We start from the raw sequence: 26493 nt of genomic DNA on the forward strand, positions 1-26493 counted from the left end.
TTAAATTTCTTGCGCCCCAAACTTTCTAAAAACTTGGGGGACACTCCATGTAATCTTGGGCAGCACGAATGAGACTCTTTCTAAACCTATAATACATGGTTTATGAAATCAAAACTAACCAAGAATTGAAAATCATCTCTCAAAGCTCTCTTGCTATCAAAGCTAACTTGCTTACTGAATTGCTGCAAATTTACTAAAATATTCTGAGATTCTAACTTCTACTCTGGACAAAAGTTCTGAGTTCTTGAATCTTATCAAGAGAAGAAAACCGGTGAAATAATTCTTGAGCTTCTTACTTCATTTTCTTTGATATTTTGATTGAAGTATATTAGTGTTTGAAATTGTACTAACAAGCTCTATCTGAGAGCAATCTTTGTACACACATATTTGTTCTTCTTCTTGTAGATTTTGACGGTTCAAGGTTGATTGGATCGTTGGACCAAGCATGGGGTATCGCTTGAAGAGGGTGCTCTACCCCTAAGGAGGTTATAACGGTTTTTTCTGCTCGGAAAGGAACAATATAGTGGAAACCTTAGGTGGTATTGGCCTAAGGCGAGGACGTAGGCTGGGGATAAGCCAAACCTTGTAAAAAACCTTGGTCTCACTCTTAACCTTTCTCTTTATTTTCTGCATATATAAATTGTGTGGAGTGTATTCAAAGTGCAGGAAGCCAAAACCGAGATTGAGAAGACTTTTGACTTAAGAAAGTACATTGATCTTTTGCGGAAACCTTAAAGGGAGTACGTTGATCGCTTGTGGAAATCTTAGTTGAAATAAAGCAAACATCTTTCATTCATAACAGGGCTTGAATCAAATTCATTGTCACAAGGCTACAAACAAACTCTATCTTGAGTTCTTGCTAAAGCTAGCAAAAGTGCTACATCTCATATCTTGATTGAGAATATTGTGGTTGATTAATTTAATGTTTGTTTGATTAATATTGTAGTGAGTGATTAGATTGTGTTGATATCTAAGTTGTGATTAAGCTAAGTATTAGAAGTTAGAAAAATCTTGTGTGATCACTAAATTAATAAAAGGTTGTGAATTTGTAAAAAGAAAATTTTAATTACCCAATTCACCCCCCCCCCCTTTTTGGGACTACACCTTAACTTTCAGATTATAATGAGGATGATAATGATATAAAATTTACTATTTTTTAAATACTCCTGCACTAATTAACAATTTGAAAATACTAACTTGTTAGGAAAATATTTTCTTTGGATAATATTAGCAATTTGATATTTTATGTTCTATATTTTTCAACTTCAACCTTCTTTTCTTTTCTAGTTAATGTATATTTGTATTATCTATATGTATTATGTCTATAATAGATTAATTGAGTGTATAATGTATTTTTTTTTATTAATTAATTTATTCATATAAGAATTTATCATGCATAAGAATAATGAGAAAGTATAAATACACACACACATGTAATTTTTCTTTCAATGGTGTTTAAAACAAATGTATATTTCTTGCCCTTATCAAACAACTTAATTAGTTGAACTAAAGGATCCAAAATACATTAAAACTCTTTCTAAGAAGTGTAAAAGCTTAAACTTGTAAATACACTAACATGCACAAGGTTGTGCGTTCTTGGAAAAAATTCACGGTCGTTACACCCACTTTTTGTTGTGTAACTTCCGCTATTGACACTTCCCGTAACACCCGTTACTAATACATTATGCTACCCACTACCGCAATTTAAAGCCATAATGAGAAAAGAAAGACTTACAAGAGTAATCCCCTAGAAGAATCTAAACTCCAAATTCTTCTTTCACTCCCCAATTGGATATGAAAAGAATAAGGCACATTTATCAAAAAGGAAAGCTTATTATACTCTCTCTCATCATGGTTCCCCACAAAATGAAAATCCCAAGAAGCCCTCTTCCAAGAGAAGGAAATAGAAATAAAAGTTTCATGAAGAGCATATAACCAAAAAATAAACAGGCACACATGAGCCAAGAAGCCTCCCCAATCCAATGGTCTTGACAAGAATAGATACTCTCCTCATTACCAACTCTATACTTAGGGAAGAAAGAATGATAAATTTGAGAAAAAATATCAAGGACTCTAGTAATTGATATTAGATCCAACTTTAGCATCTAATCCATTTTGTAGAAGTACAAATTTACCACAAATTACCTTATGCCAAAGAGAATTAGATTCTAAAGGTTAGTGTTATAATCACTTTACCAAGAAAATGTTCTTAGACACCCAAAACACCCCTCCATCACATGCATGCATGATCTCCCATCTTTCAAGATGATCTCTACCTCTTCACCAGCTCCCTACCACAAGAAACCCCTCTTCGATTTCTCTAATCTCCAAGCCACCCTTGCAAGAATTTTAAAAAGGGACCACCAATATAGCAAAATAGAGGAAGACATGAATGGATAAGAGTAATACGATCCCCTAAAGTGAAGAAAGTTCCTTTCCACCTGTCCAACCTTCCAAAAATTTTCTTATAGACTAAGTAAAAAAATAATCTGCATAGGGTTACAATCTACTAACCTAGAAAAAGTACTTGAATCAATACTTATTCCCACAATACCACTCTAAGAGAAATTTATTCTTGATCCCGACACTTTTTCAAAACATCTACAAAATAATTAGCATATAAGAGCCCAAATCCTCCAAAAGAAAGAGAATGGTATCATTGAAAATTATAGATGTTTATACACAAATTTTGGTGTCCCAATTCCTTCCACCAAACCTCTACAATCATTCTACTCGATGCATATGCCACAATAGTAAAAAGAAAATGTGATGGAGGACCTCCCTGTCTAAGACCTAGAAGCTGGAAACCAAGACTTAAGACCTGCCGTTCACTAAGACCAAAAAGACTACGGATGAAAGACATCCTCAAATCCATTTCCAATATCTCACCCCAAACCTTTTTTTGTCTAAAACTCTATCCAAGAAACCCCAACAAACCTGATCATATGATTTTCCAAAATCCAATTTCAAAGCCAGCCCCTTCTTTGTTCTTTTAACATCATCTTCAACAACCTCATTCACCACCAAAGCAGCATCTAAAATCTTCCTATCACCAATAAAAGCACTTTGATTATGGGAAATAGTCTCCAAAAAGGATGCAACCAATCTCTTATATAAAACTTTAGTTAAGATCTTATGCCTTTCACCAGGCTAATTGGCCTATGGCACAATCTTTTTTATGCACCAGAGTGAAACAACTTGAATTAATGCTCCTACCCACCACCCCAATTATCATAAAACTCATTAAAGACCCAATCAAGATCTTCCAACAAAAAATCCCAGCCCTGAAAAAGGCCATCAGAAACCCATCTCGCTCAACAACTTTATCTCTATCCATCTCAAACACTGCACCTCTAATCTCCTCAAAAGACCTCTCTAGCCACTCCGCATTTTTAGTATGGAACCAATCCAACCCCTCAATCATAGCCCTTCCCTTATTCTGTGAAAACAAGTTCCCATATGTTAATATGTAAATGAGTAGATGTCTGCATTCATGCAGCATTAGTCAAGGCAGCTTATACGTTGGATTTTTTTTTCCCATAAAAGTTAACTGAGACTCCTAATTACCAAGGTAAGGACCTGTAACATGTTTAATGGGTCATAGGTTTCATCCCACCCTCATGCAGTTTTGCTTCAACAAGTTAATTCCCTACAGAATTCGTGAACCCAGATTCTAAGCTTGTGGACTTTTCTGCAGATTCGTCACAATTCCACATGGATAGTACACTTGGAGCTAATATGTGACCCTTTGGACAAATTAGGCATCTTAGGTTGCAAGTATTGGCCCCAATCATTTGAGCTATAGAAGATACACATAGTTTCATACTTCACAGCATAAAACATATGAACATCCTTCTGCTCTGTTTCCTTTTGGTATATGCTGTAGTTGGAACCTTCTGTGAGATGATTATATTATGTGCAATCAAACAGCTATTAGACACGCCATGATACAGGAACAATTAGAAAATTGGCATGACTTAAGATGCATGATTTGATAACTATGGGGCTGTTTGGCATCACTATAAAAAATTATCAAAACGAAAACCAAAAACAAAAACTAAAAACTAAAAACTAGCAAACTACATGGTTAATATTTTTAGAACTAAAACAAATTAAAACTTGATTAAAAAAATGCTTATTTTTGTCCTTGAACCAAATTAAAAAAAGAAAAAAGGGCGTGCTTGGGCCACAAGGCTCCCTGCTTTGCAAAGGTAGGGGAAGGGCTGTCACAGCATATGCAACCTTAGCCCTGCTTCTATGCAGAGAGGTTGTTTTCTTGGACTCAAACCCATGACCCGTCACAAAGGTGCAATCTTACCACTGATCCAAGGTCCACCCTCTGTCCTTGAATCAAATAATAATTTCAAAATATGATTAAAATAATAAAACTATAAATTATGTTGACTTTTTGAGTCCGATCCCATTTTGATAATGACAAATCGTAAGAATCTCATTTGTGCATTTAGTCATTGAACAGATATACTACTTCAGAAAGCACATATGGTAAAGGTAAAATGGAAGCCATGAGGTTCTTAAAGCACATATCACCTGGCTTTTTACATGGAAATTTGAAGAGCAAAGAGCAAAGACATCTAATTTTTTCAGTTGTATTGTATTTAGTTTCAATTGTAGATGCATGTCTTACTTGATTTGATGGAAAGCTCAATAACGACCGCAGACTAACCCTAGGAACTCAAACATTTCATGGAAAACCTTTTGCTTAGAACTCATTAGAAGGCTTATTAGCATGAAAAATAGGGGATTAGTCGACTAATAGGGTGCTTTCGTTGACTAATCAGACCAGCAGCCTAAGTATGCTTTTGCCCAGACCGATCATCGACGAATGGGGTTGACTCGTTGACAAATGGGGCTGACTCGTCACGAATTGGGCTGACTCGTCAATGAATGTTATTTGAGTCGTTGACGAATTTTTCCAGTAGCCAAATATAATTTTCAACCCAAGTGACTCGTCGACCAAAAGGGGTGATTCGTCAATGACTGAAGGTCACTCATTGACGATTGAAAGGCACTTGTCGACAATTCGTATCGGGACCTGAACGCCAACAGCCAGAAAACGGCTAGTTTTCAAAATAAATTATTTTTATAATAGTCAAACAACAATAAAACGGTCACAAGGGGTCTTTGCCTATAAATACCAAGCCCAAAACCCTTTAAAATACTTTTACACATATTTTTTCATTCTCCTGCATTTGTGGGCATTTTTTCATACAAATCAAAGCTCTCGTATACTCATTTATTGTAAAAATCATTTTGAGAGCAAATTCATAGTTTCTCCTACTCTTTTCTTTGAAAATATTTTTGGAGAAATCTTTATTGCTAGTGAATCTTGAGCATTCATTATATATTCTTTTTCACATCAAAGATCATCTATTCTCTTCATTTGCAAAAATCATCTTGAGAGAAAACCCTAACTTCTCCTACACTCATTTTTTTTTTTTAAATCATTTTTGGAGAAATCATTTATTGGCCTAGGATCTTTGAAGCATTTGTTGCACATTCATTTTTACATCAAAGATCATTTCTCTCACACACTACTTCATTTGAAAATATCTTTTTGAGAGCAAAACCCTACCTTCTCCAAATATCATTTATTGCAAAAATCTTTGTTGGAGAAATCATTTATTGCACTTAAATCTTTGAGCATTTATTATTATACACATTTACTCACTCAAAGATCATTTACTCTCATCTACTCTCATTTATTTCAAAAATATTTTTTGAGAGAGAGACCCTAACTCTATTGAGCTTAAGTCATATCTTGTGAGAGTGTATTAGATTTTCATTGTACAAACTAGCTTGTTGAAGAAGCATTTCATTGTACAGAAAATATTTATTCTCATTTGTATATTTTGTGGTTCGGGTATAAAATCGTGCCAAACGAGGGCATATCGTTTGGAGAGATGGCTTCGCCTATAAGGAGTGGACCAAACAAGGGCATATCACTTGGAGAGGTGGCTCCGCCTATAAGGAGTGTGTATGAGGTGGCTCCGCCTTGGTTAAGGAGTGGATAGTGGAATTCTCAAGCAGTTGTCTTGAGACGAGGACGTAGGCGGGGATAGCCGAACCTCATAAAAATCTCCGTGTTTGCATTCTCTTTCCCTACTCTCATATACATTTCCACACTTGTATGTTTACATTTTATTTTGTGGTTATTATTGTGAATGCTTAAGATATACTGTTGAGATTGTTGGAAAAACCCTAGGATTGAGATAGTGTGGCTGTGTTTTTAAAATAGGGTAAAAAGTAACCTAGATTTTTTAAATAACCAATTCATCCCCCCCCCCCCCCTTTTTTCTTGGGATTACACCATAACTCACAATTGGTATCAGGGCCTTGTTGCAAGAAGCTTAAACGCTTTTGTTAAAGATCACATGGCTCATGTTGGTGTTTCCCTGTTTTGTGAGGGACAAATCTATACAAGGCCTCCAATGTTGTGTGGTGAAAATTTCATTGTTAGGAAACTAAAAATGAGTATTTTTATCAAATTAATGGATTGGAGGGCTTGGAGAGTAATTGCTCAAGGGAATTTTGTGCCAATGAAAATTGTTAATGATATAGAAATTCCCAAACTTGAAAATGAAATGAATAAGCATGATACTTATTTAATGCAAATCAATTCTAATGCCATAAATATGTTGTATTGTGCCTTAGATACTAATGATTTTAAAAAGATCATGACTTGTACTAGTGCTAAGGATATTTGGGAAGAGCTTGATAAGGAATATGGAGAAACCAAGGAAGAGAAAGAGAACACCACTTGGGATGATCCGAGCTCAAATGATCAAGAAGGAGAAAATGGTTGCTTTATAGGTTTAACCGACGAAAAGGTACATTCTTCTCCTTCCACCTCAATTAATGATTCATGCAATGATTCTTGTGATAAATCTAGTAGTGAATCATGTGATGAATCTGATAATGATAGTATGCCATCTTATGAGGAACCTCAAAAGGAATTTATAAATGTTCATAAGATTCTAGTAAAGATGTCAAAAAGGAACATAACCTTGAAAAATGAAATTCAGAGTTTGACAAAGCAATTAGAAAATTTAAAAGAATCTCATGCAACTTTTGAAAAAAGAGAAGGATTTGAATATCTCGAGTTTGGAAAGAAAAATGGTGGATTATTCTAGAATAATTTCCAAAGCCACAAGTAAAAGGAATAACTCCAATAAATCCTTAGGAATTAAAAGAAATAGATTTTTCAAAAAGGATTTGGGTTTATTTTATAAATCCCATGGTCATTTTTATGCCTCATCAAGTAAAAATAGGATTAATAAGCAAAATCTTTCACATGCATACAAAACTTGCTTATATCATGAAAAGAAAGGGCACATTCGATACACTTGCCCATTTAGAGGTGCTAGAGGCAAAGATAGAAAAATGGTATGGGTTGTTAAGAAAGCAAACCCCTCAGGATCAAAGGAAGAATGGGTTCCAAAAGGAATTACATAATTATTTAGAACAATTCTTCCTTAGATTTTAGGATTTGTTATAAAAAGGGATAGTGATGACTAAATGCTGAAGTGGTCTGTGCCTAAAATGTCAAAACTTAGTATACGCATTTTCTATACTAAGAACCTTAGAGAATCAAGCCAATATGAAAATTCAAGTGATACATCCAATCTAATCAATTAATGCATATATTTTGGAACCTTATATTTCTAAGATGAAAAACATAAATCATCAACTCTTAAATAATATCTCAAAAGCATGCTCGAATAAATTCACTTCCAAATGGACAATGGTATTTTTACTTGGTAAACATTTCTTAATGATTAATTCATGCTTAAATATGAAAATCTAAAGTTAAGCATATTTTGTCCATTGCACAAGTTGGAGCTTTAGGGAATTAAGCTTATACTATGTGTCATCTAACCCTAACCTCATCTTGGAGCTTTAATGCATGATCATATTCAAAGGCATTCAAAACTTTTCCCCATGTTAGTCAATTTAGTCATCACTGGTAATTCAGAATATCAAATTCCACTAGTGAATCCTTCTCAAACCTAGCTATAAGCACATATTATCATGATCAATCCGTAATCGGTTGGTGCTTATTAAAAGAAATCCCTTCACAATCAATTTAGAAGCATCTAAAAAGGGATTCAAAGCCTTCACTAAGTCAATGCAAATATTTCCTTTGTGCTTAATCAGCAAATCTCTAGGCTAATGGTAATATAAAAAGTCCTCTCCTTTATAGGAACTCTTTACTAAACATCGATCATATTAGGTAAAGAATTATCCTTTCATAAGTTTGTACCCTTGCTCAAGGTTGAGAACATACTTGTAGGGTACCTTCCAAGAGTAGAAAATTAGACATAACCAAAGAGCAACGTTCAAGAAATTCATATACTCCTAAATGCTCATGGGCAAAATGTTTAGGACATATTTACTTGCTTGAAAATATTTTGCTTACTTTGAATATTGTCCACTCATAATTACTTTGGAATTTACTTTAAATTGAAATATAGCTCTCGAGCTATACACATGAGCATCCCCTGCCAAGGAATACATGTCATATCACCCAAATGCTAATCAAAGGAGTAACACCAAAGTAATTCAAAGAGAAGCCGTCTTTTAATAGGGTAAATCAGCTTATTATCTAAAAATTCTCCTTGTTAAGATAATTGCTAAACAAATAGCATCTAGTGGTCAACAGAATGCTCAGCAAATTTAAACAGTCATTCTATTGCTCCATTATGTATTCTGTTAAAGACATATTCTAGAACAGCTAGCTACCCACATAATTAGAACGAACATCTCTGGAGGAATTATATAAATCTATACTCCGCAGTAATGTTAGTGTAAAGTTTGGCTGATATTATCAAGAGATGAGCTAACTTAGAATTATTCTTAACTCTCTATTAATATCATAAAGAAATCACCCGTTGTTAATTTTTGAGTAAATCTTTACATAAGATAGGGTGTCGCTTTGAGAATCAAATATGAAATCCTATAGAATAGATGAAAGTCTTTTGGATCTTAATACTCAAAGCAGTGATGGTGTCTCTAAAATGAACATTCACGATTATCTAAAAAACCCACACTCAATCATGAGCTTTAGAGTATTTGTGAAATGCAATTTTATACTTTTTTTTATTCACAACATATGATTGAGTCAAAGAGAAAATCTCTTCTTAATACTCCTCTGAAGTCATTATTAAATTATTCCTTAGAAGTATTTATGATTTCTCCCTTCAAAATCTTTCGACTTTAAATCAAATTAATTAGAGCTTTTGAATGGTGTTGAGTGGCTAGGATGGTTGCTATAGGTTTCAATCTAGAAGAAGGCATAAGTTTCAAGGAGACCTATGCACAACTAATTAAAATGGAAAGTCATTTGAACTTGAGCCTTTCACATGTTGCGTTCCATAAAAGAAGCAAAATAGGCCTACTTCATTGAAGGGATATTGTTTGAGACTTTTTGGTCATTTAAGTCCAAGCATTCAAAATTCAAAGTTAAGTTATTGAAAATTTAGAGCACTTGGCTAAGAATTTGAAGCATAAAAAGGTTCTTCTAAGGGAGAACATAATATAGAGATGATTAGGCTGCTACAGTGAGGGGGAGCAGCAAATATCAATATTTTTTATCTCATAACATTTTAATCTTGTGATACACTTATAAGCTTTTATGAGAACAATAATTCAACTCACTATACATAACTTGCTCAATGTTCACATTTATTTGATGGATGATTAATATCTGGTATCGTGAACTGTTATTGGTTATACTGAATTGCTTGATATCATTTGCATGGTTGATGCAAAATGTGTGCTTGCATGCTAGTTGAATTGAATGCAATCTTCATGGCTGATGCAAACTTTGTGAATGCATGCTAGTAGTTGATTAGGGTATTGCATAACTGGATCAATGATCATATACAAACATACATGCTAACTAGTTGACTGAAATTATGATCTTATAAGACTTATTTTGAACTCTAAATATTTTTAACAGGTCTTATGTAGTATCAAAGTAGTGATCATGTTCAACATATTGCTTTGATCTTAAATGGCCACTTCTACTATTGTTTGTGTACAAAAATGCCAATTTTTTTCTCAAACAACTATATGATTGCTATCTAAGCCCATTTTTGTTTCAAAAGGGGGGAGCTTCTAAGCTAAGGGATTTTTTTTTTTAATGCTATTACGCTTGGCCTAGTCTTTTTGTTGATGACAAAAGGGGGAGAAAGATCTAAGCAAAATAATTGCAAAATTCAAAACTCTCTTATAACTCTTACCCTGCGTTTATAACTCAAATTTGTTGATGACGAAGGAGATATATCTAAGCAAATTGCAAATTTCATTTACCCTGCTTTTTGATGTTCAAATTTGGCTTAGAGCTCATTTAAACAAGTTTACTTTCAAATGAAAAGGTCACTGTGGTTATGGTAACACTAAATGAAAATTGAGCTGAAAATTTCTCAACCTAAAAAATTCAAATATCTTCATTGTTTAAGTATGCCTGAACTACATTATAAAATTTTACATCATGCATATTGTAAGGGGAAGCCTTGTCAGGCTAACCTTATTTTGCTCCCACATTTGTCATCACCAAAAAGGGGAGATTGTTGACTTTTTGAGTCTCCTGTTTTGATAACGACAAATCATAAAAATCTCATTTGTGCGTTTGGTCTTTGAATAGATTTACTATTTCAGAAAGCACATATGGTAAAGTTAAAATGGAAGCCATGAGGTTCTTAAAGCACATATCACTTGGCTCTTTACATGGAAATTTGAAGAGGAAAGAGTGAAGACATCTAACTTTTTCAATTGTATTGTATTTAGTTTCAATTGTAAATGCATGTCTTACTTGAGCTGACGGAAAGCCCAATAACGACCATTGACTAACCCTAAGAACTCAAACTTTTCATGGAAAACCTTTTGCTTAAAAAGTTAAACTCATTAGAAGGCTTATTAGCATGAAAAACAGGGGATTAGTCGACTAATAGGGTGCTTTCGTCGACTAATCAGACCAACAACCTAAGTATGTTTCTGCCCAGACCGATCGTCAACGAATGGGGTTGACTTGTCGACGAATGGGGCTGACTCGTCGACGAATGCTATTTGAGTTGTCGATGAATTTTCCAGTAGCCAAATATATTTTTCAGCCCAAGTGACTCGTCGACCAAAACGGGTGATTCGTCGACGACTGAAGGTCACTCGTCGACGATTAGACAGCACTTGTCGACAATTCGTATCGGGACCTGAACGCCAACAGCAGGAAAAACGGCTAGTTTTCCAAATAAATTATTTTTATAATAGCCAAACGGCAATAAAACAGTCACAAGGAGTCTTTGCCTATAAATACCAAGCCCAAAACCCTTTAAAATACTTTTGCACATATATTTTTATACTCCTGCATTTGCGGGCATTTTTTTCATACAAATCAAAGCTCTCATATACTCATTTATTGTAAAAATCACTTTGAGAGCAAACTCATAGTTTCTCCTACTCTTTTCTTTGAAAATATTTTTGGAGAAATCTTTATTGCTAGTGAATCTTGAGCATTCATTATATATTCTTTTTCACATCAAAGATCATCTATTCTCTTCATTTGCAAAAATCATCTTGAGAGAAAACCCTAGCTTCTCCTACACTCATTTTTGGAGAAATCATTTATTGGCCTTGGATCTTTGAAGCATTTATTGCACATTCATTTTTATATCAAAGATCATTTTACTCTCACATACTCATTCATTTGAAAATATCTTTTTGAAAGCGAAACTCTAGCATCTCCAAATATCATTTATTGCAAAAATCTTTGTTGGAGAAATCATTTATTGCACTTAAATCTTTGAGCATTTATTATTATACGCATTTACTCACTCAAAGATCATTTACTCTCATCTACTCTCATTTATTTCAAATATATTTTTTGATAGAAAAACCCTAACTCTATTGAGCTTAAATCATATCTTGTGAGAGTGTATTAGATTTTCATTGGACAAACTAGCTTGTTGAAGAAGCATTTCATTGTACAGAAAATATTGATTCTCATTTGTATATTTTGCGGTTCGGGTATAGAACCAGGCCAAACGAGGGCATATTGTTTGGAGAGGTGGCTCCGCCAATAAGGAGTGGACCAAACGAGGACATATCATTTGGAGAGATGGCGCCGCCTATAAGGAGTGTGTATAGGGTGGCTCTGCCTTGGTTAAGGAGTGGATAGTGGAATCCTCAAGCGGTTGTCTTAAGGCGAGGACGTAGGCAAGGATAGCCGAACCTCGTAAAAATCTCCGTATTTGCATTCTCTTTCCCTACTCTCATTTACATTTCCGCACTTGTAAGTTTACATTCTATTTTGTGGTTATTATTGTGTATGCTTGAGATATACTATTGAGATTGTTGGAAAAACCCTAGGCTTGAGATAGTGTGGGTGTGTTTTTAAAATAGGGTAAAAAGTGACCAAAATTTTTTAAATAACCAATTCATCCACCCTCATGGGATTAAACCATAATTCACAAAGTAATATAAATTATAAATACTATAATAAAAATAAAAAATATTATAATTATTTTACTTAAATATTATGTTTCAAAATTCACTTTACAAGAACAATCTTATAGCACATGACAATTAAAATATAGTAAAAATAATTTGTAAATGACTTTCATTATTTTTAAATTTTTTTTAAAAATTTTATAATCATTTTTATTTTAATTATATTTTAAATTCATATGATCGTTTAATTTTAATTTTAATTAAAAAGTATGGATGAAATGAATGATTTAATCTAAAAAAGTTATTCTACACTAAAATACTCTGACAACAAGTTACCAAAACAACTGAAAAATTATAAAATCAAGTTTTCAATTTTTTTGCAAATAGATGGAAATCGTCAATAGAAATAGAAAACCGGCAACGCAAGCGAACACAGTTTCTTAATCTGTTTTTTCACTGTATAGAAACGAAAACAAAAATGCAAAAACAGTAACAGTACCAAACAAGCCCTATACTATAAATCCGAACAAATTAATTGATTTAATGTATTCAATTTCTAGCACAACTATGATTGTTTCCATCGTGTAAATTGATCTTCACAAGATTCTTTTTAAATTCTCAAGTTTAGAAATTCTTAAATCACTTGCTATTGGAATCTTGGCCTACAAAACTTGCTCAAAGTTATGTTTTAAAAACAAAATATATAACATAAAGAAAGTCATTAAAGATAAACATACAGACCTTCAAATTCTGAGGAGTAAGAATAGCCACTCGACTTGAGCATAACTCCAAAAAAACAACCTGCAGTCAGTAGATAAAAGTTAGATTAACAGCAACATCATAGCAAATCTTCTAGATGAATAGCAGATGAAGAATTTAAAGCAGGCAGCTAACCTGCTAAATGATCATCCAACAATGTAAGAAAGATCATAAAGGGAAGAACCTGTGGTTTCAAGAAACTGATTACAGATTTCACTTCTCTGCATGATTCCTGCAGTGATAAAAACAATATTAGATATAACTAGCAGTTGCTTTTGAAGAACAGTTGCTTTCTATCTGTCATGATGGGTAGAAAAAGAGGTAACAAGACTACTCCAATAGGGTCATGGTCTTAAAATGTCTGCTAATAGATTCTCCAGATTATTGTCATTATTTTGGATAGGAATTCTCCAGATTATGTACCTGCTCATAGCAGAATGCATTGACAAAAACAAGAACCAAACAAAAAAGACAACAAAAGCTTTAGCTAACTGTAAAAATTCTCTGGCAATTATGTATTAGAGAGAGATTTTGTACTGAACCACAAAAGAAGTGGTAAATAATTACTGGATTTCAATGATTATAAGTTAGAATTCCCATCTATTCTATTGTCAGGGCCCAAAAAGATACTAGTAAATGCATGGAGTGGAAACAATACAGAGCAGAATTCTACGTGATCAAGAGTAATCATCCTAAGTGAAACAAGATGGATTTGGAGTGGGAGGGGCATAACCTGAATGCACCCTGCTAAGATTAAGTGGTCCCACATACCACCCTAAATGTGCCTTGGAGCATTATTTGTATCTCCATCCCTACCTCATATGGCAGCTGCCTCCCTCCAGGGATCCGAATGCACCCTGCCAGCTATTAATGGAAAAACACACACACACACAAAAACAAAACAACAACAAAAAAAACTAACAAAAAAACACACACAATTCAGGAAAAAAAAAAAAAACTGTCTTTATATTATAAAAACATAATAACATATCTTCTTTTAATATAATTATACTGTTGATAAAACATAACATTACTAGTAGAATAACTATAAAATGAATAAAATAATATATTTTAAGTTGAATGAAAATAATATCCATACACATACACCCACCTATATAGATGCATGCATATATTTGTTTGTTAAATTATTTATTTATATTTGGGGCAGGTTTGGGGTGGGTTTCAGTTAAGCGTTGTGCTATTCAGAGCAGGGCCGATCCGGGGCAGGAAAATATATTTCCCACTTATTGCCCCAAATCCATATCCAATTATAAAATACATACCAACTACTTCCCATAATCTACTTAGGAACTACCAAATCCACCCTTATAAGAACAGATCGAGACAGGATATTCTGCGACCCAAATACATCTACATCACTAGAAATGTTACAAGGAAATTACTATTAGGCATTGTAACCAAATTAACAGCATTTGATGACAGAGATCAAAGACAGCTTTAAAAGCCAGAGAAACAATAAACCAATTCTTTATACATGCTCTAAAAATGTGATGAGAAGCGCCTACTTGTTCCAGACTGGAAAAATCCTTACAAAGTCACGCGCATGAAACGCAATAATTAAAATTGACAGCATTCTGGTAGTATAAATCAGAAAATAGACTAGTTTGCAACATAATTTCGTGACTTAATGAAATCTATACTTTGTACTGCAGGCACCACATAAAACTCCCCTTAACGGTATAGCTTGTCAGCGTAGCGCAGAGAGAGAGAGAGAGAGAGAGAGTCCATTATTCCTCTAGTGAAGTGCAAATTTTCAAATTCTCATAGCCATTATTCCTCAGGTGAAGTGCAAATTTGCATACACATTCCGCGTGTGGCTGTTGAGAAACGTGCAGGAGTTTGAAAAAACTATAACCAAAAAAAAAAATTCTTCAATTTCTCACTACTTGAGACCAGATAAAACAAAAGCCTCCACTTGATTGATTATGATTACCCGAAAAAATTTTTTTACAAGAACAAACAAGCTTCGTTTCAATCCGAAATTTGATTGCTTTCCCTTATTTACCTCGTCGTTCAACAACAAAGCACAATATCACTCAGAATTAAATCAACATAATTAATTACCTGGGAAACATGAGCTGTCCCGACCAAGTACACATCGCAAGAACCACCTTCCACAGTCGACTCACACGAAAGAGTCACTACACTTCTCATCAATTCGGACGGCATAATCTTCTCTTCTTCTCCCCCTATTTCCACACCTCCAGAATCTTCCTCTCCACCACAGGCAGATCCATAATCATTTCGAAGCTCATCAACTCCACTAATCCCATTATATGAACAATCCTGATTAGGTATGGGACTAGGGCTAGGGGTTACGTCAGAATTATCAATGTGGACGAACTCTTCCCCGACCGTGGCGAGGGAGCTGGATTCCGCCGATCGAGAAATGTCGGAATCCATGGAGAGAGGATCGGCCTTCCGGCGACCGGTGATGGCGGGAGGTGAGGTGAATTTCCGGTCCTGGGTGGTTGAGATTTGAATATTGGCGTCTGGGCGGGGGTAATTTGGGCAGGAAAAGAGTATATTCCGGCGTTTACTGGCCGCGAGATCAAAGCAGCGAAGGGTTGAGATGAAGCGGTGCGAGTTGAGCGAGTTGACTCGGAGAACGCAGCGAGTCATAAATTGGCCGTGTTCATGAAGACGATGGAATAGGAAACTAGCTCTAATAGCTAACGGCGGTTCATTACTCATTAGTAGAGGATCTTTAGTCGAAGATGCTTTGGTTTGTCAAAAAAAAAACTAAAATATAAATTTTAAAAAAAAAACATAAATTACAAATAAAAATTTATTTTGTTATGATTAAAAGATTTTTTAGGATTAAATATTAATGGTGCTAAAAAGTATATTTTTATTTTTTCTTATTTGATTTGGGAGAATAGCTATTTAATGGAATAAGATGGAGCATAATTTAAATTTTGGAAATTAAGGAAAGGTTATTCTTTATATATTTTTAATTATTTCATTTAACATTTAATAAAAAAACAGTAAACATCTCTCCATGATAAATTTTGAGAATAATTATTCTTTATCTATTCCTTATCATGGACTCATAAAATTTGGTATATATTTTTTTTCATAAAGATAAAAGACACTGATTTTCCTTGAGGTTTGACAAAGGCACGCGGATCTTTCTAAGGTTTCAAGAATCTTAGGAATCTCTCCTTTAGATTTGAAAATTTCAAAAACTTTCCTCGAGATTTGTCAAAAAGACATATTTTCTTTTATATTTAATAAAAAGATAAATTGTTTTTAAGAGTGCAAGTGTTCCAAAATCTAATGGTAGAGGAAGTGTGGATTTTTGAAATATTAGGGAAGGTTTGTGAAATTTTTTAAACTTGAGGTAGGTCCTTATCTTTTTACCAAATTTTAGGGTAGGTAAATGTCTTTTACCCTATTTTTTAAGTTTTAGAGAAGATTCTAACTACATGTATGGAACAAAATTGAATTTGTCACTTGACGTTTGTCATACTCCCTATTCAAATTTTCATTCTATTTTGTATCTACCATCGCAAACCAAGCACGACATAAGGAGCGAGGTCTAATCACTAAAGAAATAGTTCATCATGGGATCACAACAAAATTTTCATTGGATAAAACAAAATGTTTCATTGGATCAAAACTTTTGTTTGAGAAAATAAAGAGCAAAAAATAAAAAGGAAGTTCATTTTATATTATATTTTATAGTAACAAATCAACCCTCCTTTCTGTTTTCTTTTGGTTTTTTTTTTTGTGAAATTGGGTTTTCCTACCTAAACAAACTTCTCTAATATATTTTGTGGATTACATATTTTAATTTTGTGTGCGAGAAAACCTTAAAATACTTACATATATACGGAGCCATAAGTTTGTGTGTCTCCATATTATTTTTGGAGGTTGTTTTTTGTTTGTATGAAGGAAGCAAACAATAATGATGTTGCTCCTAATTACTTTAATGAAATTGTTCATTTCTTCATGAATTTGTTTTTGGAAACCCGTATCAAATTCTATTGATCAAGATGGTACCAATGTAGTCTACATTACCACGATTCAATGTGGAAACGAATTTTGAACATCGAGAATACAAATGTGGGAATCTTTGAATTACATGATATTTGAGATGTTGTAAACTAATGTTACGAGGAGTTGTAGGATGAAGCAAATCTAACACCGATTTAGATAGCAACATTGATTGCTGGTAGGTATATATATATATATATATATATATATATATATATATATATATATATAGAGAGAGAGAGAGAGAGAGAGAGAGAGAGAGAGAGAGATGTGACCCTATATTTTTCAAACGATTGATCCATCACTTTTAATAACATTGTGCACACAAAAATAGCAAAAAAGACATTTGATACATTACTGAAGTCATTCAAGGGAATTGAAGGTGTTGCAGCTAAAAATCGAACGACTTTCAAGTATCGTCCTTTGACCGCGACCATCTGAAAAGAGATAATCTTAAATAGCTTGAAAGACCCGAGGTGTATTCTGGGGGATCACTCTAATGCTCAAATAAGAGACTTGTGGGAGGCTTTGAATTGCAACAATAGAAAAGAAGTAGAAGAGAATGAGATTCTTACCTCCCTTTCGGAGTCCCTTTTTATAGTGGTGGAGGTTGACCCTCTCTTTATTCGGCATTGATGAGCGCATTATTGTACTTACGGGGGTTATGGAAGTTTTAAGGGTATTTATGTGGAGGTTTTAATTGTTGTCTTGTAACCGTTTCCTCTCATGAATAAGCATATTAAATTTAGCGCATCAATTACGTAGGGGTGTTAATAGTGGTCATGTAACTGTTTTTCCTTATGAGTGAGTATGAATTTTGGGTATATGAGTTGCCCCCCTTTGGTTTTGAATTTTCAAAACGCCTTTCTAAAATTCGAATGCTTCAAGGTCAACCATTTCAACCCAGCTATTTTTCTTTTGGGCTCTATTATTCACAATTTGGCTCAATCCAAACTGACATGCTTTTTGTGATGACCCAAAAAAATATATATATATATATATATATATGATTAAAGCACAATAATAATAAAATAATAAAAATGGTCATTGAGTTAATATCAATACAGAAGTGTTTTTCTGTAGGATCCTTGATTCCATGTTTGATGCCTAAGAAAGACCTTGTCTAAGCGAGTGCTCAGAGACCATTGCGGCTCAGTCGCTCCCTGGAGGTCGGCATAGTCAAAATGGAATTTCATAGGATAAACAGAATAGACACTATTTGTACACGTAAATAAGTATATATACATAAAATAGTATTTTGATAGACATAATTTGTAAAAATATATAATAAGATGATAATAATATAGGTATCATATGTGGGGCCCACAAGACTATGTGGGGTCCACATGAGTCCCGGAGCCACAAGATACTGTTTATATACGTAAATAAGTACATAAAATAATGTTTTGACTGATATAATTTGTAGAAATATATGATAAAATAATAATAATAATAATAATATAGGTATCTCATGTGGGGCCCACAAGGCTGTGTGGGGCCCATATGAGTCCCGAAGTCGTATGGAGGTTTACACGAGTCTCAAAGTTATGTAGGATGTATAAAATCGTATAAGAGTTATTCGAGCTACGTAGGATCCATTCGAGTCTCGAAGTTGTGTGGGGCCCGTAAGACCATATGGGACCCACAAGACCATGTGGGGCCCACAGGAGTTTTCAAAATTCAAATTTAATTCTTATTCAATAAAATAAAATAAATAAATACTAAAAATAGTTTAAAAGTAATAACAATGATAATAATGATTAAGAAAAATAATGAAATAATAAAATAATTAATTAACTAATTGATTAATTAGGTAAGTAATTAATTAAAAATTTATTTAATGGTAATAGTGGCAAGCACTCCCACATGGCCTCCATCCCCATCCCATACTCAACTCATACCTTGCTCATTCTTTGCCCATTCTTTAATTTTAAAAAAATTATAATTTCACTCATCTCCCCACACTTTTACAAATTCCATTTCTTCCCCAAAATTTTCCTATAAATAGGGAGCTCTCAACTTTCATTTTTCACAACAATTTTCTAAGGAAAAAAAGGATTAGTGAGTGAAAGAAATTGTGGTGGAGAGAATTTTTGAGTAAGTTCTCAATCACCAACTCTTTCCGATCTCATTGCTTAAAGATAGTTTTGTGTTCGTAGCACATGGTAAAAGAAGAAGGTAAGTAAATTTTGATTATGTTAGTTTTTTTTTATTTAAAATTCATATCCAAGTTTATTTTATAAGTAAATTTCAATTATGTTAATTAGTTCCACAAAATTTCCATGAGTTTATTTTTACGCGTATTTAATTATACCAGTTTTATCTTTAATATACTTGCATCTATTTTTGGGTTAAGAAATGTTCTAATCCCCTCGGGTAAATTTTCAGCATTTATTTCTATTCAAAAATAAAATTATATATATTTTTAACACAAAAATTGTGTGGCATGAATTTATTTCTATGTTACATTTTTTATGAAAATATGAGTAAAGATGAGATTTTCACGATATTATTTTAAATTACATAAATTATAATAAGATAATTTTAAAACCCTTTATGGCAACGAAAGTTCAAAATTACAGATGCTCAGTACCGCAGCTTAAAGTTTATACGGATCAGAGTGCACCCACACTGTTTACAGAGTGGTTATTTATGTTAGTGGATTTCTCCTGAGTGCACACCTAGTTCCGGACCAAGACTTAATAAGGAAAATCTCACTTAAAGTTTACGTACGTTGATTTAGTTTGGTCAGTCAGCCAGCTAAGTCCAGTCTTCGGACCGCACAACCCAGTTATGGGGGTAAATATGACTTACGGCAAACAGGCCTAAGGGTGGTTTTTATAATATATGTTTATGCATATTTAATTACGTGTACAAAGTTACTGATGATTTGAAGGAAAAGTGTAAATTTACGTGAAAATGATCATTCTGGTGCTTAAATGACGATATAAGGAAAATGTATAAGGAAAAGTATATGTATGTTTATCATAAAATATTTTTTTTACAGCTTTAAAGTTAAAAGTTTAATTTAGCAGTTATAGTATATGATTATAAAAATTTACTGTTGAAATTGATGACAAAAGTTTTATGCAGAAATTTTTAAATTTATATTTATTCTAAAAGCATTATTGAAGTTATAGTATTAAATATTGTTTTACGAAATTTTTTTAAAAACTCATTTTGGCCACACACTAATAATAATCTTATTTACTTACTGAGCGTCGTCTCACTCCAATCATATTTTTATTTCAGATAACTCTGAAGAGCATGTCGGAAATCAGGCTTAGCAAGCATACGGGTGGGGATTAGAAAAATAAAGATTTATTAGAAATATTAGTATGATGCCAGATATTTATGCTTATGTAATTTTCTTCTTTTAAAATAAGTGATTGTAATATGGATAATTAGTGCTCTGGTTTAATAAAAATTGAGTTTATTTTGCTTCCGCTGTAAATTAGTAGTAAAAAGTTAATATCCCAGGCCCCTCGGGGTCGGGGTGTTACACTTTCATTCAATCCGAGCTGATTTATTTCCCCTCTACACTCAATCGAGCCACAGTGTTACTTGTTTTGCTCAATTTGAGCTGTATTAAGCCCAATCCAAGTCGTATTCAGCCCAATTCGAGCTGCACTACACAGCCGTTCAACTCAGTCCTAGTTGCATTCAACCAAATTCGAGCCTCTTTTAGCTCGATTCAAGCCATTGTTTGGCTCGATTCGTGCCGTGTTGCACCACCACTCGACTCCATCCGAGTTGCATTGCACACCGCTTGGCTTAATTCGAGCCCTTTTCTTCAAAGTTTATCTCAATCCGAGCCAAGTGTGGCTCCATTTGAGCTGATTTTCATTTTTTTTTTGCCCATCTCGAGTAGGTTACATTTGCTATTAGGCTCAATTCAAGCCAGATAATTCGTAATTTGGCTTAATTCAAGCAAAGCGTTCCTTAATTGCACTAAAATACAAACCAAGGGCTCCTTCATTATGTTTAAATCCAAGCTAATTGCTCCTCCATTATGTTCAAGTTCGAACCAATGCTTGGTCTTTTGGCTGGATCCGAGTCGATTTCATCAGTGTTTGGCTCAACCCGAGCTGAGTGCTTCTCAATCTTAATCAATTTGTGCCGAACTTTTGTTGTGCTCATTAGTTGGGTCACTCTAGCGAGTAGTACCTATTCTTTGTTTGCCTCATGAACTATGCTTATCAAGTGGGCTAGTCTTTGGGCCTTATGAGTTGAACTCAGCTTTTAGGTCATTCTGGTGAGTAATGCTCACTCCTTGTTTGCCTCATGAGTTGTGCTCATCAAGTGAACTGGTCTTACAGACTGATGAGTTGTACTCATTTGTTGGGCTAATTTGGTGGGCAATGCTCTCCCTTTTTTTCCTCATAAGCTGTGCTCATTAAGTGGGTTGGTCTTCGGCCCTCATGAGCTGCGTGTGATTTTTGGTGTAAACCCAAGGAGGGGGGGGGGAGTGAATTGGAAATTTTAAAAATTCTAGGTCAAATGTTCTTACAACAGTATATCACAACCTAGGTTTGAAAACAAAATGTAGTCCCAAGAGGGGGGTGAATTGGATTTTAAAAAATTCTCTTAATTCCTTTTAAAACTTCTTAACCTCCTTTTATTTCTTTTAACCAATTATTGACTTGTTTGTTTAATTTGTCAATCACACAAGAACTTAGTTACTTTTATACAATCAACAACACAACTATTTAAACAACCAAGTAACCAATCAATCAACCAAACCAATTATCTAAAACACAATATTCAAACCAAGATAAATAAGATACAAGATTTCAGCTCTTGTTTATTTGTAGCCCTGAACATATGAAAGTTAAATTCAAGCCCTGTGGTTAATTGCAATCCTTTTGATAATGAATTAACTTTCTCAAAATGATCTTCAACAAAAACATTCATACTCTTTCCAAGATTCAGAATTCAAATAAACTATTAGTTAATTTATCTTTGGGATGTTAACCAACTAACGTACTCCCATATGATTTTCGCAAAGTATGGTATAACCAATGTACTCCCTTTCGGTTTCCGCAACCCAAATCAAAATTAGACTTTAAGTTTACTTGATTTCCAAATATACGTAGTATATATGATTACCAATTAAACCATCCATGTAATTTAAATGTGCTGAAAATAAAAGTAACGAAAAATAGAGAGTAAGATTGTTGTTTTTACAAGGTTTGGCTTATACCGTCCTCGCCTTTGGCAAACCACCAAAGGATTACTCAAATCAGTTCCTTTGCCGGGCGGAATAAGACTATTTACACACTCCTTCAGTAGTCTAAAGCTCGCCTCTCCAATCGATGTACCCTCGTTCGGTCACTCCTTCAAATAGGCTAGAGCTCGCCTCTCCAAACGATATACCCTCGTTCAGTCACTCCTCAATTAGGCTAGAGCCCACCTCTCTAAGCGATATCCCCACGCTTAGCCAACGATCCAAACAATCCTTGGAATCGTCAATCTATAAGATACAAATCAAATAGATGTACAAAAAATTGCTCCTCAAACAGCTGATTAGTACAGTTCAAAACTATATACTTTAATGTAATTCACAATATGAAATTCAGATTGAAGCTCTAGAAGTATTTCACCATATGATTCTTTCAATGAATGAAAGAATTAGTAGTTATGTTGGCCTAATAAGGCTTACAATTCTTATTTTGATAATAACAAATCAAATGATATATTTAATATGTTTCAAGTAAAAGTGTTTAGGAAAATAACAGAGCTTAAGTGTATAAGAAAGTTCATGGATTACAAAGAGCATGAAGAATGAAGTCATATTGTGAAAAGCTCAAAGGAAAGAATGCAACTACAAAAATGGTGGAAGAACAAGTTTTGAAGATTAGATTATACTTTTAAGGATATTCTCAAATGTAAGTACTTCAAAGTAAATCTTAAGTATAAAGAAATTTGAAGCTCATAAAAATTCAAAAATATGTTTTTATATATATACTCTAAAGAATATTTCTTAAATCCATAAAAAGAAAGGGTTTAAGAAAACAAAATTTTTTGAAATAATGAAGTTTTTAAACATATTTATTTCAAAATATTTGGAAAATCAAAAATATTTTTTTAAACATATATACTCTAAAAACTTTTTTTTAATAAATAAAAAGGGCTTAAAAAAAGAAGATTTTTTAAACCATGTTTTTAAACATATTTATTTCAAAATATTTGGAAATGAATTTTAGGAATCTTTGGGAGTAATGGATGATTTAAAAAAAAAACTCTATAAATAGTTCTAATCTCAAACATTTTAAATTAGAGAAAAGAAAGTACAAAGAAAGAGAGAAATAATTTTGATGAAATATTCAAAAGAATTTTGAAATTGAGAAATCCTCTAAAGTTTTCAGATCAAGTGCTTTTCCACAACTTTTCTGATCCAGAGATATTCAAAGGCTTTTAGATCAAAGTAAGTTTTTTTTTTTTTTTTAAGGTTTTAGATCAACTAATCTTCAAGTATTCAAAATTTTGTTTTCAAAGGATCTGAAATTCTTTTAAGATAAACTCTCTGATCTGAAATCGATTTACATTCTGAGATTAAGTTTTCCAACGATCAAAATTTTTATCTTCTTTGGAAAATTATTTGATAATCCATACCAAGTAATTGAGCTTGAAATTTCTTATATTTAAATTACTTTGAGGTATAAAGTGAGCTGATTGGTGTATTAATTCACTCTACTGTGAGAGTTCTCTTTTATACACATATTCCTTCGTTATCTTTCTTAAACGATTCTGAGTTGTTGAATCGTTGAACCAAATAAGGGGTTGTTATTTGGAGAGGCAGGCTTTAGCTAAAGCCTAATTGAAGGAATGCATTGTAAGTTGGTATTGTTCCACCAGGTAAAGGAACTGAGATTGTGAAATTCTTTGGTGTTTTTGCCAAAGGCGAGGACGTAGGCTGTGTTGAAGCTGAACCTTGTAAAAACTCTTGTCTCCTTCTCTCTACTTTAATTTACATACTTTATTCGCTTTTGTTATAAAATTTATGAGTGCAGGTTGCAGGATTTAAATTAAGTTCTTGATCAATAGAAAGTATGTTTTGATTAATCTTTTGCGGAAACCCAAAAGGGGAGTACGTTGATTAATTTGCAAAAATCTTAATCAAGTAAAGTGAATAATAAAAGGTTATAGGGAAAGCAACAGAAGCCTAAATGTTATTGATTGATTGATTACATTGATTGAATTATTATTTTAAATTCCAGTTTTCTTAAGTGTTGTTATATATTGTATTTTGCTGGGTTAGTAAAATTAGAAAACTTAAAAATCAAATAAAATTAAAAGATTTCCAATTCACCCCCCCCCCCTCTTGGGAAGTTATTCTTCATTTCAAGTTGTAGCACAATATCAGTGAGAGAATCAGTAAGAACTCAGTAAGCTTCGTACCAATTGAGAGCAAGGAAAATCTTTGAGAATTTCAGAATACTTAAGAGAGATTTTGAATGTTGAATTGAATTCTTGTATATTGAATCAATTTAACTTGGGTGTATTTATAGATGTAGAAAAGTATCTAACATGTTCCCTAAGTTTACTTAGAGTAGGGTCCAAAATTTAAATAAGTTTGAGCAACAAGCAATTTAATATTTCAAAATATGTCTGTTGTGTTTTTTAAATTTTATCGTGTGATAGTTGACTGTGAGGACTTTGGCAGTCGGCTGTCAGTGTATTTCATGTATAAAATTCACAAATAGTAAGGTGGCAGTCACCTATCAATAGGGAGTCAGACACCTGTCACTGAACAACTGGTTTTTTTTAAAAATTTAGAAGGGTGACAGACGACTGACAAAACACAAGCTGTTGTCTCAATTTACATTGATAGTCGCCTGTCAAGCACTAGACAGTTGACTGTCATGCTTCTATCTGCTTATTTAAGGTCCTTTAACATGACAGTTGACTACCCATGTGCAGTCAGTCGCCTATCAAACAAATTTTTTCTTATTTTAAAACATTTTTGATCTCTTTCTTCTTTGCTTATTTAATCTTGGAATATAAATTTTTTTTTATTTGAAAAATAAGTTCCAAGACTTAAAACTAAGGTCTCTAAGTCTCATTTGCCTAATGAGCTTCAAAATGAAAAGTCATACTTGAATCATACTCGAAGTACTTACAAAACTTGTTCTAAAAACTGATTTGACTCTTCTTTGCTTTGAGTTCTCTTTGTCGTTAATCTTTGATCTTTCAATCTTCTTTGAGCTTTCATTATAGATCATTTATTTGAAATGAGCCTTCCATGTTCCTTAATCCTTGTGAGCTTTCAAGATATGTCATTTTGAGGTATAAGCTTCATTTGATCTGAATTTTGACATGAGCTTTTGGAATTGTCCTTTTATCTCTGAAATTCACTTTTCCTTCATTAACTGAAATATCACCACTTTGAAGCAAATTAGATAGCCTTACTTTGTTATCATCAAAATCAAGAGTCGTAAGCCTAGCTAGGCCAACAAGGGCCTATCTAGAAAAGTATTAATTTAGAAGATATATGAACAATTAAATAATTTGTACAAGTTCTACAATTCCAGAATTTCCTAATCAAACACAAATTAATACTCCAATATTCAAGCAGTAATATCAATAGGTAAAATAAGCAAGCAAATGTAGGAAAGTAAAAAGTATAAGGAAAGAGTGACATAGGGTTTTTATTGAGGTTCGAAGAACAATGCCTACGTCTCCGCCTCAAGCTCACCAGCAAGAGGATTCACTAAATGTTCACTTAACAAGCGGAACGATGCCATTTGCAGCCTCTCCTTACGGGGCGGAGACTTCCCAACTCAAATTCTAGGGCTGAGCCACAACCTATAACCACACCTTATAGGACAACGCTCCTAGCTCACCTAACTAGGCTTAAGCGACACCGGTGCACCTTATAGGTTAGTGCCTTCCTCTTCCAACGATCACACGTCGAGAATACTACAACAATGATAAAAAATTGTGTACAAATAAGGTGCTTCTACAATAAGCAAATGTGTACAACAATGAAGGTCAAAAGCACTCTAGTATGATGGGAGATTAAGCTTAATAGAGATTTTGCAGTTTATATGACAACTCTCAAATAATGTATCTATGTATGAGATAATATGTGAGAGTATTCAGGAAATGACTTTTGATTCAAGATATATGATATTCGCTAAGTGTATAATCAAAACGTCTTAAGAACCCAAATAATATCTCAAAGGTATTTTTCAAATATGGAGTATAAGAGGTGTTAGGGTTTTAGCTTGCCAAAAATATTTTTCC

At 33.4% G+C, this 26493-nt stretch overlaps 1 protein-coding gene across 2 annotated transcripts in view; it reads right to left on the reverse strand.

Annotated features, from left to right (window-relative positions):
• Nucleotides 1-15960, reverse strand: part of LOC131149317 (uncharacterized) — a 31228-nt gene extending 15268 nt beyond the window's left edge. The window contains exons 1-3 of one of the 2 annotated variants that reach the window (XM_058099665.1): nucleotides 15310-15960; nucleotides 13409-13456; nucleotides 13207-13266 (exon numbers count right to left, since the gene is read on the reverse strand). In XM_058099665.1, coding sequence (XP_057955648.1) covers nucleotides 13207-13266; nucleotides 13409-13456; nucleotides 15310-15939 — 738 coding nt within the window. In that variant the 5' untranslated portion in view covers nucleotides 15940-15960. The remainder of the gene's footprint in view (nucleotides 1-13206; nucleotides 13267-13408; nucleotides 13457-15309) is intronic. The other variant, XM_058099666.1, reaches the window with a different exon arrangement.
• Nucleotides 15961-26493: the final 10533 nt, after the last annotated feature.

Source organism: Malania oleifera, chromosome 2 (assembly GCF_029873635.1).
Source record: "Malania oleifera isolate guangnan ecotype guangnan chromosome 2, ASM2987363v1, whole genome shotgun sequence".
In the NCBI taxonomy this organism is placed as follows: domain Eukaryota; kingdom Viridiplantae; phylum Streptophyta; class Magnoliopsida; order Santalales; family Ximeniaceae; genus Malania; species Malania oleifera.